This window comes from Falco cherrug, chromosome 3, assembly GCF_023634085.1.
Source record: "Falco cherrug isolate bFalChe1 chromosome 3, bFalChe1.pri, whole genome shotgun sequence".
NCBI classification, from domain to species: Eukaryota; Metazoa; Chordata; class Aves; order Falconiformes; family Falconidae; genus Falco; species Falco cherrug.
Window position 1 is genome coordinate 54899976 of NC_073699.1, and position 15415 is coordinate 54915390.

Genomic DNA, 15415 nt, shown 5'->3' on the forward strand with positions numbered 1-15415 from the left:
ACACCAACAAAAAATACACCAAAACCACAGCGGGGGCGGGGGGGCGGCGAAGCTAACCTGCTCAGCGGTAACAGTTGAGCGAAACTTGCTGAGCCGCCCGCACCCGGGTGGTGGCAGGGGCGTCCCACAGCCCCCGGGCTGGCACCGCTGGCGCCCCCGCAGCTCCTCGCTGCGTCGACCATCCCCTACCCAGCACAGTGGGGACAGGTCCGTCCTTCCCCCGCAAGCTCTCTCTTCGCCCCCCAAGCAACGGCAGTACGCCAAGTTGGTGGGTTGGAATTTATCCCCCCCCGCCCCAGCTGTTGGATTGCAGGGTGAATTGGCGTTGCCCGCTGCCTCGCTGCCCCCAGCGCCGGCTCTCTGGGGACCGAGGAGCGGCAGCACTATTCGCAGGCGGCGGCAATCCCCGGCCTTGCCGTGCCGTTCCCATTGGCCGTGCGGCCGACAGGGTGCGACGGGAGGCGGAGGGGGAGCTGCCAGCAGCAGGCAGGGAGGCAGGCAGGCACGGGGCGAGCGCATACACACACGCACGGCAGGCAGAGGCTGCTGGGGTATTGTTATCATTGTGCTTCAGCGGAGGGTTTTGCCTGCAGGGGGAGGGGTGGAGGGAGGAGAAGAAAGAGGGAGAGAGAAAGTGCGGGGCGAGCATGCAGCAGGGCTGGGGCCGGAGCAGCGGCGGTGCTGGCGTGCCCGGGCTGAGGCGCTAAGAGGAGCCGCCTGCCCGAGCTCGCTGGGAGGCACCGGCGGGAGGAGAGAGGCGGGCACGGTCCAGGCGTGGGGAAGGCAGCCAGCTGAGGGGAGCCGCCGCACCGGCCTCGCAGCAGCAGCAGCGACTGCTTCTTTCTTATCGCCCAGCCTTTTGTTCGCCCATCCTCCTCCTCCTCTTCCCTGCCCACCCTCTGCACCGCGGAGGGGGCTCGGCAGAGAGAAAAGCAGCCTGACCCAGAGCTGAGTTTCACCCATCCTCCGCCCCTCTCTCTCTCCGTCTCTCTTTTCCCCCGCTGCATCGCTGCCCATGAGCTAGAGCGGCAACCGGCTCCGGCAGGCGGGGGCAGACGCCGTCCGCAGCCCCCGGCAGCTGCCGCTGCCCGACTCTTCGCCGGTGCTCCCCTCGCCCCGCTCAGCGGGCTCCAGCCGCGCTCCGGAACTGCCGGGGGCCGCCCTGCCGCCGCCCCTCCTCGCCTCCATGTGCCGGGTAGCGGGAGCGCCGCCGCGGATCCTGCCGCCGCTGGCGCTGATGCTGCTGGCGGCCCTGCAGCAGGTAAGCACCGCCGGCGGGGAGCGGGGCCGGGCTGCGTCTCTTTGTTCCCCCTGCGGGCGGCGGTGCCCGGGGAAGGCGGGAGAACCGGGGGGGGGGGGGGAAGGCTCCGCCGCCGAGGTGGGGGTCTCGGGGAGGGGGCTAGGGGAGGGCTGCATTCGCCGCCGCCGCCTCCGCGCCCGGGTTGCCCCGGGGTGGCTTGTGGCCGCTCGCGCGGAGCCACCTGCTCGGGGACTGCCCCGCCGCTGGGCTGCGGGGGGGGGGGGGGGGGGGGGGCGCTTGTGCCCCGGGCTGGCGGAGAGGGAGAGGGGGGTTCCCGGGCCTCGAGGGGTGGCGGCGCCGCCGCTGAGGGGACGCAGGTTCCCGCCCTCGCTGCTGGGAGAGCAGGTGCCGGGGGAGGCTGCCCGGTATCCGCTCGGCCGGCAGAAGGACGGGACCTCGGCCCCACGGTGAGCGCGGGGGACGAAGTGTCGGAGTGCGGGGACGGAGCGGGCATCGCCCCCTGCGCCCCGCGTGGGAAGGGGGTGCCAGCGAGATGCCGGGCAGGGGGCAGCCCCCGCGCCCCTCCTCAGGCGGCTGGGGGCCCCTGCGGGCCGCGCCGTGGCTACCCCCGGCTCCCGTGCCCGCTAATCCCTTCCCGGGAAGAATTTAATCAGCCTCCGCCTGGGCGCCGGGCTTCCCCACCCCCTGCCGTTAACGGGAATTTCCACTGGGACTGGCTCGGGCTCCGAAGTGTTTAATTTATTATTATCAAAGTCCTGCTGCTGCCTCCCCCCGGCGGGCTCGCCGGGGCGGCCCGGGCTCGCTCCTCGCCCGCCGCGAGCGGCGGGGTCCCGGGCGGGCAGTCCGGGACGCAGGGCAGCGCCGGCCGAGGTGCCCCGGGGCGGGGGGCTCTGTCCGTGCAGAAAGCAGGGATCTGCGGGCCGGCGCCCCTGCGAGGGGGCGTCTGGGGCGAGACGGGACTGACGGGACGCCGGCGGGGAGGAGGACGGGGAGATGACAAAATGGATCCCAGTTGGGGCAGCGAGGGCAGCGCCTGCGGGGCGGTGGTTGCGCTGGGTCCCCGCCGGCGGCGCGGGGCGTCCGGAGGGAGCGCGGAGCCGGGGGGTCCCCGAGCGGAGGCTGGGGGTGGGTGGGGAGCGCAGCGCGGCGGTGGGGTCCCCTCCCGCTTTGTGCTCGCTGAGCTCGTATCCGGCGCGACACCGGGGGTGGAGAGGGCGGTAAGTCCGAGGAACAGATGGCGCAGATCATCGCCTCTTAATGGTATTTACGGTCGGGGCATTTCTGGCGGGCCGGGGAGCGGGCTGAGGCGAGGCCGGCGGCGGGGCCGGGGGTCCGGGGCGGCCGCGGCGCCCTCCCGCCGTGCCTGCAGCGGCTGGCGCAGGGCAGGGGGAGGCGGCGGGCGCAGCCACTGTCCATGGTGCAGCGCACCCGCTGCCCCCGCCCGCGCCGCCGCAGCGGGGCAGGAGGAGCCCGCTCGTCCTCCCGGCTCCTCGTCCCCCTCTCTGACAGCCGGGCCCCTCACGGGGTCCCCGGGCGGCCGGGTCCTTCCCCGCAGTTTCTGAGCCACTCGCGGGGGTGATGACTTGCGCCAGGCGAGCGAGGTGCTGAAGCGCTGCTCCACGGCAGCCGGGCATTTTCCCTGGAGTCTGAAAAGGACACGGGGCGGGCTGGCTGGCGTGACACAGGAGTGTCCGGCTGGGCATGAGCGTCTTATGAAAGCAGCCACCCTGTTCAGAAACTTGTGATGTGCCACTTACAGGCTGTTGGGTTGGTGATTGTTTTTTTTAAATTATTATTTATGTACTGGTTGATTCTTCGTTCGGTTTGGGTTTTGCTTTTTTTTTTTTTTTTTCTGTAAATGGTAGTATCTCGGCAGATCTGTACATGCAGCTTGCTTCCTTTTTTTTTTTTTTTCCCCAAGTCCTGTGCTGTTTATTATACATGCTTTCAGCTCTGTTTAGTCTTCCTATCTCAATAAATCTTTAAAGCACAAATTCTGCAGTAACCTTTTATTCCATCTTTTTTTCTACCCAGGGCAGGTTTGAAATTGAAGCACACGCTATGAATTAAGTACAGGAACTAGCTGTATTGCTTTTATGTATCACTCAGTGTCACTGGCACGATACGGTTGGGGAATTCAATTTCCCCCTTGTTTGGGTATCCATTAAATCAGGTTAGAGTTGCTTTTTAATAGTGTGTAACAAAATTGGAACTTGGGTATGAAATCAGATTTATAGACCTGTGCCTGTACAACACTTTCATTTTAAAATTTGCTCCCCCCCCCCCTTCTTTCATGCATACTGCAAAGAACCTTCACAAGCTAGGTGCAGTGCTAACTTCCCCCCCGCCCCATCATCATATGTACTACTTATGTTTTGTAGGAGGCTATCTGTACCAGGTTCTTTTGAAATGTTGAACCTTACTACTTAGTTTTTCATCTGTGCAACACAAGAGCTATTTACCCTTATTCTGGAGTTATTGATCGCTTCGTTATTCATCAGTGATGTAGAAAAGCCGTCATAATGGAATTACTTGAAATATTGTAACTGGAAGCAGGTTTTAAGGCAGATCTGTGGGTGCTGTTTGTGTACAGGAAATAAGGCTTTAGATTTTTGGCAATATGTACCCTGCATGAGATGGAGGAGAATGAAAACTGCACTTTATTTTGGCGGTTAACAGATCAGTATGAGTCTGGAAGCATTATGTGAAAGAAACTGAGAGAAGAGAGGATAAAGGGAGCAAGGCTTGGTTTTTGGGCCAAAACAACAGTTCCAGTTTTTGGAACTGGGGTAACAACAGGATTGAAAGAGGAATGGGAGAGCTAGCATGAGTTTACAGGAATGAAACTGCTGTTAATTAGAAATGAACTGGAAAGGGGAGCAGAAATTTCTTGCTCGAAAAGGGAATAATTTCTTTAAATGTATAAGATGATTGGATCACTCTGTGGCTGTTGTCAATTTCTAAATCAGAAAGAAGTAAACAATACAACAGTTTTGGAGCCTTTCATGCCTGGGTGACTAGTGTGAATTCGAATTACGATGACAGAGGATGTAAGTTATTACCCTCCGCATGCTGTTTTGGTTGTATTCCAGGTCTTAGTGAATGTATCCAGGTGATAAAGCTACTACCCTAAATGACACTCCTGTTAAGCTGTCTCTGCTGAGAATCCAGCAATGGCATTTCTTGCCAGCTGTACCCCTCTAGTACCCACCCCCTACAGTAGTTTCTGGCAGAATTGGGGTGAGGCATATTAATGTGGCTTTGTGTAGAAGTGGCAGTGAGATCTGTTGTGGGTGCATCTTCTGTCTCTCATAATGCAGCTGTGTCTTCAATTTTATTTTTTTTAAATCAGTCTACTTTAAGTCATACAGTAAATACATAATTGTATAAGCACAAATGTGAGTTTCAGTGTGTCTCCTTTTAACAAATCAGACTCCCAACATCATTAACTCCTTTGAGAGTCAATTGGATGCATTTTATAACATGTTTCATAAGACCCAGAACAGGGCAGTTATCTGAGTGGCTCAGCCTTTTTGGATTTAGATCTTCCTTTTCTGGTTTTGCTTTGTTTGCAAAGAATCTATCTGAAAAGTTAAATATGGCAGGATATTGCAGTAGAGCGCTCTCTAGGATCTAGTCTGTCTGGTTTAGGTGATAGTGATGCCACTGACACATCCTCAAAATTCAGATAATTGCAGAACTGAGAATTGTGAAGAGACTGGTTTTTTGTGTTTTTTTTTTTGTTTAAACTGCTTTTTACATCTATTGTAGGACAGATAAGGTAGTGTAGATCGACAATGAATTTTTGGAATGTAAATCGTTGGTTGACAAAATGGGAGATAATTTTGTGTATTAAACAAGTTCATATTATCTGAGCAGATATTGTAACAAGCTCAGAATTATATGTGGTGCTTATGTAACAAGGTATATATTCTTGTTTTGTCAATTTATGTATTTTCAATAAATGTTATGTGCTTTCTAGAAAGCCTTCTACTGCTGTCTCTCTTCATTGGTAATACTGCTAGGTAGGCATGTAGCCTAATGTGCTAGAAAGATGATTGTATACTTTTTTGATACCAGTTTTTGAAATATTGGCCAAAATGATGATATTTTTTAACTGCATCTAGTTAAGTATGTGTAATACAAAGTCTTCCCAACTACTGTTTTTCTTTCTGCTCCCAGAAGTTGAAGGAGCTCCCAGAAACATCACTGGAAGAGCCCTGTCATGCCCCATCTTAGTTTCATCTATGCTTTTATGTCAATAATTTCATTTGTTAGTTTTAACAACTGAGCACTGTAGCACATAAGACACTTTAATTGTGACAGAAGTGCATGTGTACATTTAAAAATAGCTTGAGGAAGCTGTGAGTAAAGTTATTTTTACTCAGTACAGTCTTGTGTAAGGGACTTTTGATTGTGTCGTAAGGAGCAGGAACTGTTGAATGGCTTTTCTTGCCTGAGTAAGAGGATCATTTGCCAGTTAAACTCTCTTTCTGCCTCTCACTGTCTTTGTAAATGTTTTTTTTTAGGTTAACAAAAACAGTTTAGAAAACTTGCAGTAGTTTTAGTAGTTCACCAGCACTCCCATTAGGATAAGAATTTAATTTCTTTGAAACAATGTACACATACAGAACACAAACCTGTCCCCTCAAGACTACACAACCTTTATTGGTCCCTGGCATTTTTATTTTAAATTGCTTTTTGTTGTAGAGCATAGGAAGAACCTTACTGAATAGCTGGTGTACTTTCACTAACCCAGTGGCTCTAGTTGTGCATAAGATGCAATGGGACATATCAGGGTGGAGAGTAATGAAAGCAGAATGAATACTTAACATCTCTTGCAATAGCGATGGTAGTTAAGATAGCACTTCTCCTCACCTACCACTGAACTAAGATTTACTGGTTGGCCAGGTTAATACTGGCACATGTAGAGGTTCAGTCTTGAGAGGGAAAAAAAGGTGGTGTACTTTATTGAAGAACAAGTTTTTGAAGGATTTGTATTTTGCTAAAGTGCTGCATTTGTAGTTTGTGAGTGACCTGAGAGGGACCTTTTTCGCCTGGGTGTTGGGCCATGCTGCTGTTCACCTGGAGAGATGTGTAACCAAGTCTGTGTGATTCATCATTTGATTTGATCCTGCAGTTCTCCCTGAAAGATCATGGGAGCTCTGTCTGAATAAAAAAGGGAAATTAGGCTTTCTATTTTTAAATGGCTTATGCAAACAGATACGGGATCAGCAGCTTCCAAGATGGAAGTTATATTGCTGCCAAATCTTTTCAATGTTTCACTTAAACTATTTGGTTTTAGTCAGTATTCGTGTATTTAATTAAATATCATGTTTCCAAAAGGCACGTTTATCCTCTCCTCTAGGCACTCCTTGACATATTTAAAAAATATATTTTTACTAACAGACTCCTCTAGGGACTGCTCCATTCCTTATAATTAGCATATAATTATCGCCCAGCAGCTGAAGACATAGTTAAAATTTTGTGATACTCCAAAAGAGTTCTTCCAGATAGGCCTTGCAAGGCCTTCCCTGAAGGCTGGGAAAAAATGCAGCATCCTCCTGTATGCATTAGAAACAGTCTTTGTGGGCAGAGATCTTCAACATGAGCAATACAATAGCTATTATCAAATCAGAGAGAGATAGTTTTCTGTCTTGGAGAAATGAGAATGTATAGTCAAACATAGGGCTGATTTTTTTTTTTTAATATATATATTTATATTAAAAGTTTGACTTAGACTTACAAAATTTCATTTGCTTTTATTATTGCAGTTGAAATTTTAAGCTGTCCTCCTGTGATAGGCGCTGTGGCCTGTCTGGATAACCACATGTCTTGGAAGATGCAGCACTCCATATCCACCTACTTGAGGGAAGGGGAAAGTCCAAGCTGGGTTATGGCATTGTGCTGAGTGGGAGGGATATACCAAATAAATGTATAGTGTTTAATGAAGCAAATGAACGTGGTCTCTCAGTTGGGGTTAACAGAATAGGCTACGAACCCAGTTTGTGAGACTGTAATTTGTAAAGTTATCATAATCTGTGGTAACCAGTGGTGGTTTAAGGCAACTAATTTTAAACTAGACGATAGCACAAAATTTGGAGATTCTGTTATTTTGGGAAAGTGTTTGAAAGCTTTAACTATTGGTTTAAGAAGCTGGATTTTCTGATCTAAAATCTCCTGGTTCATGAAGTAGAGCACTAATTAGAAGTGAAGATGGCATAATGAAAGCCCTTTCTGGTGTAACTGAATGACCTCTGGGAGGATGTATCCTGGCACCCACTTTGGAAGCTTTTGGCTTCCAGAACAATTTGAATGAAAGGCACTTTTCTTTTTCTCCAGTTGCAATCTCCAGTTGAAAACAAATTGTACTTGACTACATTTGCTGGAGTACTGAGTACCGTGAGGGTATAAACTGTTGCAGCTTTCCTGGTATTGTAGCAAGTCAGAGAAAGAAAGAAAGAATTGCTGAATGTTTTCAAGTTTAGCATCTAAAGCATTTCAGAGATATGTCTAACATCCTGCAGAGCATCTTTCATTTGCCTTATGGTAGTAACTAGAATCTTGTCATAACATAAGACCTACCTTGAACAGCATATCCCACTGTGCCAGATGATGTATATACACAAAACTAAAAATGGATAGAACAATCCGTAGAGATACTTAAGTTGTGAATGAGTATTGGGTACCATCTTGGCCTTTAAATTAATGAAGAAACACCCAGTTAAACAGTCACAAATGTTTCTGTCCTCTGTGCTTAAGTTGAATATTGCTGTCATAATTGCAAATTAGTGTTGGTTATTAAGGAAGGAGAGCTCAAATACCCTATTCCTGCTCTGTCATACATATAATTGTCAGATGTTTTGAGCTTTGCACAACAACACCCTGTGAATTGGCTGGACTTGGCGACTAGCAGCTGTACTATGTCCAATTATAACTGCATAGTATGGTATTTTCTCTGATACATACCGCTCTGTTTCTCATTTTAATACCTAGGCTTATTTTCCTATAGGAGTAAGCTACATTGAATATAAAAGAAAGCAGTCTTTCAAAAACATCTTCCCTTGCGTTTTGGTACAATCAGTATTAAGAAATGTGATGTTGTAGTACATGCAGATGCTAACAGTGGAAAAGCAGAGGCTTTGATATTTCAGATTAATAGCTACTAATGAACTCCAGTGGTGTATGGCATATGCAGAGAGAAAAAGATCAGCCTTGTTTGAGAGCCCAATTCTGCAAATCTAGGATGCGTGTTGTGACACAAAATTACTTCTACAGTCATGTGGCGAGCTTCCATTTTTTTAAATAGATGTTTCTTTACAGAATTTAATTCTAGATGTGGCTAATTTCTAAAAAGTATGGACATTGCAAAGGGGTAATAGTCCAGAACTGCCAGCACTAGTGCAGCAATCCTGTGTGTCTTTATTCTTGTTTTAATTTACAGTCCTTTCACAAGCATGAGGCCTATATTATTGGAAGACAAATGTAAAGATGTAATGTAAACACAGGTCCTTTAGATTTATGAAGTTGAGATTCTCAGCAGGAATACAACCTTGAAATCAAACCACTCAGATAGCTAGATATGAAACTAAAGTAACTGAGGAGCAGGGTATGAAAACTGCAGGCTTAACTGCCGTAAGTATATCGAAACAGCTAGTTCTTTTAATTGATTGAATAATAACTTTGACAGAAGACTTCTAATTTACATCATATTGCTTCATAATTGCAGTTTGCCTATTGCATTTAATCTGAGATCTACACTACTGAGTTTATATGCATGATCTGACACACTGTTTGACTCGGTGTTAGCTCCTTAGCATCTGGAGATGATAATGCTTATTACTCTTTTGTAGTTAAAAATGACTAAATAAGCTATAAAGGCTGAGGAAAGCAGAATAGTTTTCCAGTAGTAACCCTATTTTGCTTTAGCAAAGTCTGTTAGTACTTGAGAGGAGAATTTTCCAAGTGCTGAGCTTGTTCAAAGCTTTCTAACTCCATTAAGTAGGTTTTATATAGGTACGAGCTAAGGTAATTGCTTTCCATCTTAAAAGATAGTTTTTTAAGTAGTGTCCTTCTGTAGATGAATGTACAAGTAATATTATCTTATGTTTGAAATAGTCTTGGGCATTGTACTAATTACACAAAGCCTGTAATTTACAATTATATGCCCCATAATCTTCACTAGCTTTCCCCTTTTGCCCCAGATAAGGGGATAAAAATATTTCAGCATCCTCTTTTGCTTAAAATGGTTTAAGTCTTGCAGTACTCTTAGGCTGAACTTGATATGACCCAGCGTGTCTGAAGCTACAACTTCTACTTAATTCAAAATGCTTAACATAGGGTGATTAAGAATTGTTGAAAATTTGAATTCTTCCTTCCCTTGTGTTTTTATTCTCAAACAATCTTTACAAAGGGCTGTTTTTCGAGAGCAGAGTACAGTCTTTTGTGTCCAGATAAAATTGATGACTGCAAATGAAAGAATGAAGAAGGCTCTCTATTCATGTCCCCCCAGCCTTTGTTTCAGTGGACATTGTTTCAGTTTATAAGAGCTGTTTAGTACATATAGATCTGAAAAAGCTGAAAGATTCCCGGGCACATCAGTACAGACCTGCTAAAAATCCTGCTATCTCCTCAGCTGTCTGCCCAGGGTACCATGAAAGGCTCTCCACCCCGCTCCATTTGCTTTGAGGTCACCTTTTGTACAGTAGTTTAAATTATGCTTACTATTTTTCTTGCAAATTATGGAAACCTTATCAAACCTGTGATTTGAGTTCTAAAGCTGAGGAAAGTGGCAACTGGAATCATAATTATTTTTTATTTACCATTGTTTTATCTTAAAAACTCAGTGTGTAGATGAGCTTTTGGGGTTTAGCTACAGATCCAAGTTTCAGCTTTGCAGGTAACATAGTAGCTTAAAGTGTTGGTTTATGTTTGCTTTCTCCTTACATAAACATTTTAAAGTACATAAGTAATTGTACACAGGTGAGATACCCGTGTAGTACTTAACTCACAATTAAATCCACATCACAGTTTAAGTTAACCTGACACTTGATAATTGCCTGTTCTTACTGGGTGCTTGCCTGGATAGTGTTTTAACTTAGTAGTTAGACAGTAAATTTGAGTATTTTTTTATTATTATTATTGGGGGTTTTTTTGCTAGTGTCAGTGTTGAGTTGCTTAGTTAGGACCATGCTGGTGTAAGTGCAACAAATGCCTCCTCGTATTAGTGGTAAAGTTATTCTGACAGGGTTTGGTATGCTGAGCTTGGCCATGTGTGTCAGTGGAGAGATTATATTTCTGCCCGATCTCCCTTCCCTGAGGAAACCGTTGTGGTCTGAGATGCTTCTGTCCCATCTCTGCTCTAATGCTCTCTTTCCCTGAGGTTACTGTGGTAAATGGGTATAATATAATCTCCTCTTCATACTTTTTTTTTTTTCTTTTTCCTGTAGGGCTTGCTTTATCGAGTGTATGCTGATGTGCTTACGTGGCCTTGAGTAGGTCTGCTTGATGGAAGCCTATCTGGGAAAGTAAAAAGGGAAATCTAAGTCTTGATCAGGTTTAGGTATGCTATAGCAGCACAGCTGCTTACGCTGTCAAAAGACCATATACTACATCTAGGCATGCACATGAATAGGCCTTTCCTTGGCTTGTAGGTGTGTTTGAGATTGTGGGAGAACTCTTGCCATTTCCTGGATGTGTCTCAGCCCAGGCTGGCGTGGGAGCCGGCCTCTCTGCCTTTTTGCAGCGTGAAAGGGTTTTTTTACCTTGTATAGTCATTTAACCAGATGTAAGGTGGGCTAATGTCTTGTGCAGCACTAAAATGAAGCAAAAACAATCCACTGAAAAGAAATCTTAGTCCTTTGCACAGAAAATTGAATTAATTTTTTTTTCAACTAGACAATGAACTGTCCTGGAAACGGGCTTAGCTGTCAGAAATATTTTCTGAACATGGAACACTACAGAACAAACAAGTTTCCAAATGCTTTATTATATTTCTTAATACAAAGACATTTATGCAATTCTTCAAGAATGTGATTTGAGGAGAAAATTTCTGAACAACTGAGAGAACAAACAGTTCTTCCCTTGTGCAAATTTAATAATATCCTTTTAACTTAACATCCCTTTGAAATAGAAGGAGATTGCATTGGAAGCATTTGGCTTTATATGGTTTCTCTTTGAATGCTAAGGCAAATATAAGTTCTGCTAAGTTACTGCAAATGTAGCATTTTATCTTGGTTTACTTGTTCTGGTGCAGCCTCACATAGAAATACTCTAAATAAAGCATTTTAAATCAGCGGTTGAAGTAATTAGTCTCAAGTAATCTGGCTATGAAAAAGTTGCCACTGGGTTTTGTGCAACATTTATTTCCAGAGGAAGGAATGTTTTTGTTCCCCCTATGATTTTCTTTCAGTCTCGATGACTGCTTTAGTGGAAATGTTCAGTTGTCAGAAGAATTGAGATTGTGTATTATTTAGATCTTACCAGACAAGTGGGATTTGTTCCTTCCATTCCAGTTATCAGAAAGATTAACCCTTTGCCCTTGCGGTCCTAATTGCAGTCGTTCAGAAACAAAGATGCTGCTTGTACAAGACAGCAGCAAAATGGAGTATGTGCCAGCTGGAATGTTTCTCTGGTGAATGATGGTTGTGAGTATTACATAAATTTTGTCTTGCATTTCAGGCACCAATAAAAGCAACCTGTGAAGATATGTCATGCAAGACCGGATTTTCTGAAGATGTTCACAGTGCAGTGGTGTCAAGGACTGTACATGGAGGACAGCCTCTTCTCAACGGTATGGTTAGAAAACATGTCTAGATATTATTTATTATTTTAATTTATTTCTTCTGGTTGTAGCCATAACTCGCTCTGGAGCATTTTTATCCTTAAACAGGGCACAAACTCTTTGCAGGACAGAACGTCAGCTGCTCTGTGATTATTCTTTGATTACTGTCATAGGACTTGGAAAATCTCTTGGCATTACCACATGCACCTCTGTTGACCATGATTTGAAAATGCTGAGCATTGTGAACCTTCCAGTGATTGTCCACGAATTCTCTTTCTCAGCACAGCATTCACGCTGATGTTTCTTATTACCACTGATGGTATGCATGCCGTCAGTCTATACTTAAAGCCTGTGTATGAATGATGAGTTGAAGAAAATTTCCCTTCTGCTTTACAACTCCTGTAGAAGTACTGCACTTACACCCAGTCCTAGCACTCATATTAATGCAGAGATAGTTCCTTTACTGCTGTTTCCTGGCAACCTGGGGAGAGACACCTATGGAAGGCAAGACAGTGGGACAGGCAGCCCTCGATGGGGTGACCACAGTATTGGGGGCTCTGTGAGGAGAGGCAGGACAGTGCCAGTGCTGTCTTGTGGACTGTGCTGCTCTCTCATCCTGGCACCTACCTGCATCTGAATGGCACGGTGCCCAGGCTGAGTACGGCCAGCTCCCCAGCTCACAGCGTGCTTGGTGAGTGCAAGCCCTTGACTCCGCCAGGGATGCACTGCAGTCAGTACATCTGCCCCCAGGACCACCAGGTTGGGAATTCGGTTCATTGCTCTTTTTATGTCTTTCTTTATTAGGGATAGAGTAGTCATCTGTAGGACAGAGACACACACACTCTGAATCTTTATTAGATTTTCCAGCTAGTTAAATTCCAGCATACAAGTTTGTGGAAGTAGAATATTTTTTTAAAATGTACATTAATTTGGCTGTTTTCTGAACTGCTAACAAAATTTATCCCTCCCCCCCCCCCCCCCCCCCCATCTGATTTGGAAATTGTGGAACTGACTAAGAACATCAGTTTTAGGTGGTTTCAAATACATCTTAAATAAGGACTAATTTAATTTAATTTGTTGTTTCTTTCACATATAAATGTGGTTACATAGATCAAGACATTTAAATGAAAAAAATTCTAATGAGTCTGCAAAACAAATGAAGTGAAAGCTGTAGTCTTGATTTTACATGCTGTATGTAGCAGTCTCACCCTAATTATATTTTACAGACCTGTTTTGTGCTTTTTTAGAAGTGTAATAGAAACTTGAATGCAGGATGAATTGATTAGCTTTAGTGTATTTAAACATGAGTTATTAAAGCTTTTTCTGTTCAGTTTCAAGGAAGTACATTCTACCACCACAGACTCTTCTTTTATTAAAGGATAGCTTAGAAATTCATGTATTAAAGTAAACGTTCTGCCAATTGAAAAAATAATAAAGAAGAGAATTTGCCTCACTTCCCCACTAAATGGGAGTTAATAGGTGACTCTATTATAGACTCCTGCAGTAGCCTCCATTGGCATGGGGAACTCCTTTGGTAGGTGATGCACAAACCTGGAGAGAGGGGTAGAAACAAGGACAGAGCATAGCAGGTAAGTGCCTTCCAGAGGTGCTGCTTAGAAACCACCACGTGTTTGTTACTGGTTAATTATGCTGTCAGTTCATTTTAAAATGGAGATCACACCATTTTTGAGATCTGCCCTGTCTTATGAAAGTTCTCTTTGCTCTTCATTCAATCCAGACCTTTTCTGCAATTTCTCCCCGCTTATTTTTCCTCCACATCCTAGAAACCACAGTGGACTGCCCACTAATTCTCTGTTGGCATTGCTCATGCATGATAATGTCTGACCAGACTTAACTGAGTCTGAACTAGTAATATAGGATGGCAGACTGACTTTCTTGTTACTCATATTCACGCACTGCCTTTGCTTGCTTCTCAGAAGTGAGTGAAGCGTGACTATTGGTTTGTCCTTGGATGGTATTAAAACACATGGCATTTTAGGGAAGTAGGAATTGGAAAAACTGTATGAGGCATACAGTAGGTAGCACATCAGATCAGCTGGTTGAAAAATGACCTGGGGGAGTTTTTTTCCTACCACCATTTTCTCAGCTGAATTACTGCACTGGTTAATTCTTTTGAAAATTCTGACACGCTTAAAAGCATATAATTTGCTGGTTACACATAAACATACAGTCCATCATTGCATAGCTTTGACTTAAATTTAATTACACTGTCATTTTGAAATACTATTGTTGTCAAAAGCCTATTTTCTGGTTCTTAAACTGGATTTAGATGACGCTGCAAGTTAAGTATAGTTGCATGACATTCGCTTCTTAGGGATAACCATGGGCCTGATTCTGAACTCAGTAGCCTTGCCTGTCTAACTGTATAGAATCAATTAGGTTAAGACCTTTAAGATCATCGTGTCAAACCGTTAACCTAGCGCTGCAAAGTCCACCACTAAACCATGGCCCCAAGTGCCACATCTACACATCTCTTAAATACTTGCGGGGCTGGTGACTCAACCACCTCCCTGGGCAACCCGTTCCAATGCTTGACAAGCCTCTCAGTGAAGACACTTTTCCTCATATCCAATCTAAACCTCCCCTGTCACAACTTGAGGCCATTTGCTCTTGTCCTACTGCTTGCTGCTTGGGAGAAGAGACTGACATCCACCTTGTTGGAACTTCCGTTCAGGTCGTTTCAGGTAGAGAGTGATAAGGTCTCCCCTCAGCCCCCTTTTCTCAAGGCTAAACAACCCCAGTTCCCTCAGCCGCTCCTCATAATAAGACTTGTGCTCTAGACCCTTCACCAGCTTTGTTGCTTTTCTCTGGACACGCTCCAGCACCTCAATGTCTTTCCTGTAGTGAGGGGCCAAAAAGTGAACCCAGCATTCGAGGTGCAGCCTCACCAGTGCTGAGCACAGGGGGACAATCGCCTCCCTTGTTCTGCTGGCCCCGCTGTTTTGGATACAAGCCAGGATGCCATTGGCCCTCTTGGCCACCTGAGCACACTGCTGCCTCATACTCGCCTGGCATTTGACCAGCACCCCCAGGCCCCTTCCCACTGGTGATCTTTCCAGTCACTCTTCCCCAAGCCTGTAGCATTGCATGGGGTTTGTTGTGACCCAGGCACAGGACCCAGTACTGCTGCTTGTTGAACCTCACACAAGTGGTCTTGAACAATCGATCAGCCTGTCTGGATCCCTCTGCAGAATCTTCCTGCCCTACAGCAGATCAACGCTCCTGGCCAACCTGGTGTCATCTGCAAACTTCCTGAGGGTGCCCTCGTCCAGGTCATTGTTAAAGATACTAAACAGGACTGGCCCCAGTACTGAGCCCTGGGGAACACCACTTGTGACTGGCTGCCAACT

At 45.8% G+C, this 15415-nt stretch overlaps 1 protein-coding gene across 3 annotated transcripts in view; it reads left to right on the plus strand.

Annotated features, from left to right (window-relative positions):
• The first annotated feature begins 535 nt into the window (after positions 1 to 535).
• The window catches only part of CDH2 (cadherin 2), a 119993-nt gene continuing 105113 nt past the window's right edge, over positions 536 to 15415 (plus strand). Inside the window, exons 1-2 of one of the 3 annotated variants that reach the window (XM_055705330.1) lie at positions 536 to 1261; positions 11942 to 12053. In XM_055705330.1, the coding sequence (XP_055561305.1) occupies positions 1187 to 1261; positions 11942 to 12053 (187 nt within the window). In that variant the 5' untranslated portion in view covers positions 536 to 1186. Of the gene's footprint in view, positions 1262 to 1588; positions 1708 to 2030; positions 2479 to 11941; positions 12054 to 15415 lie in introns of those variants that run through there. The other 2 variants (XM_055705331.1, XM_055705332.1) reach the window with 2 other exon arrangements.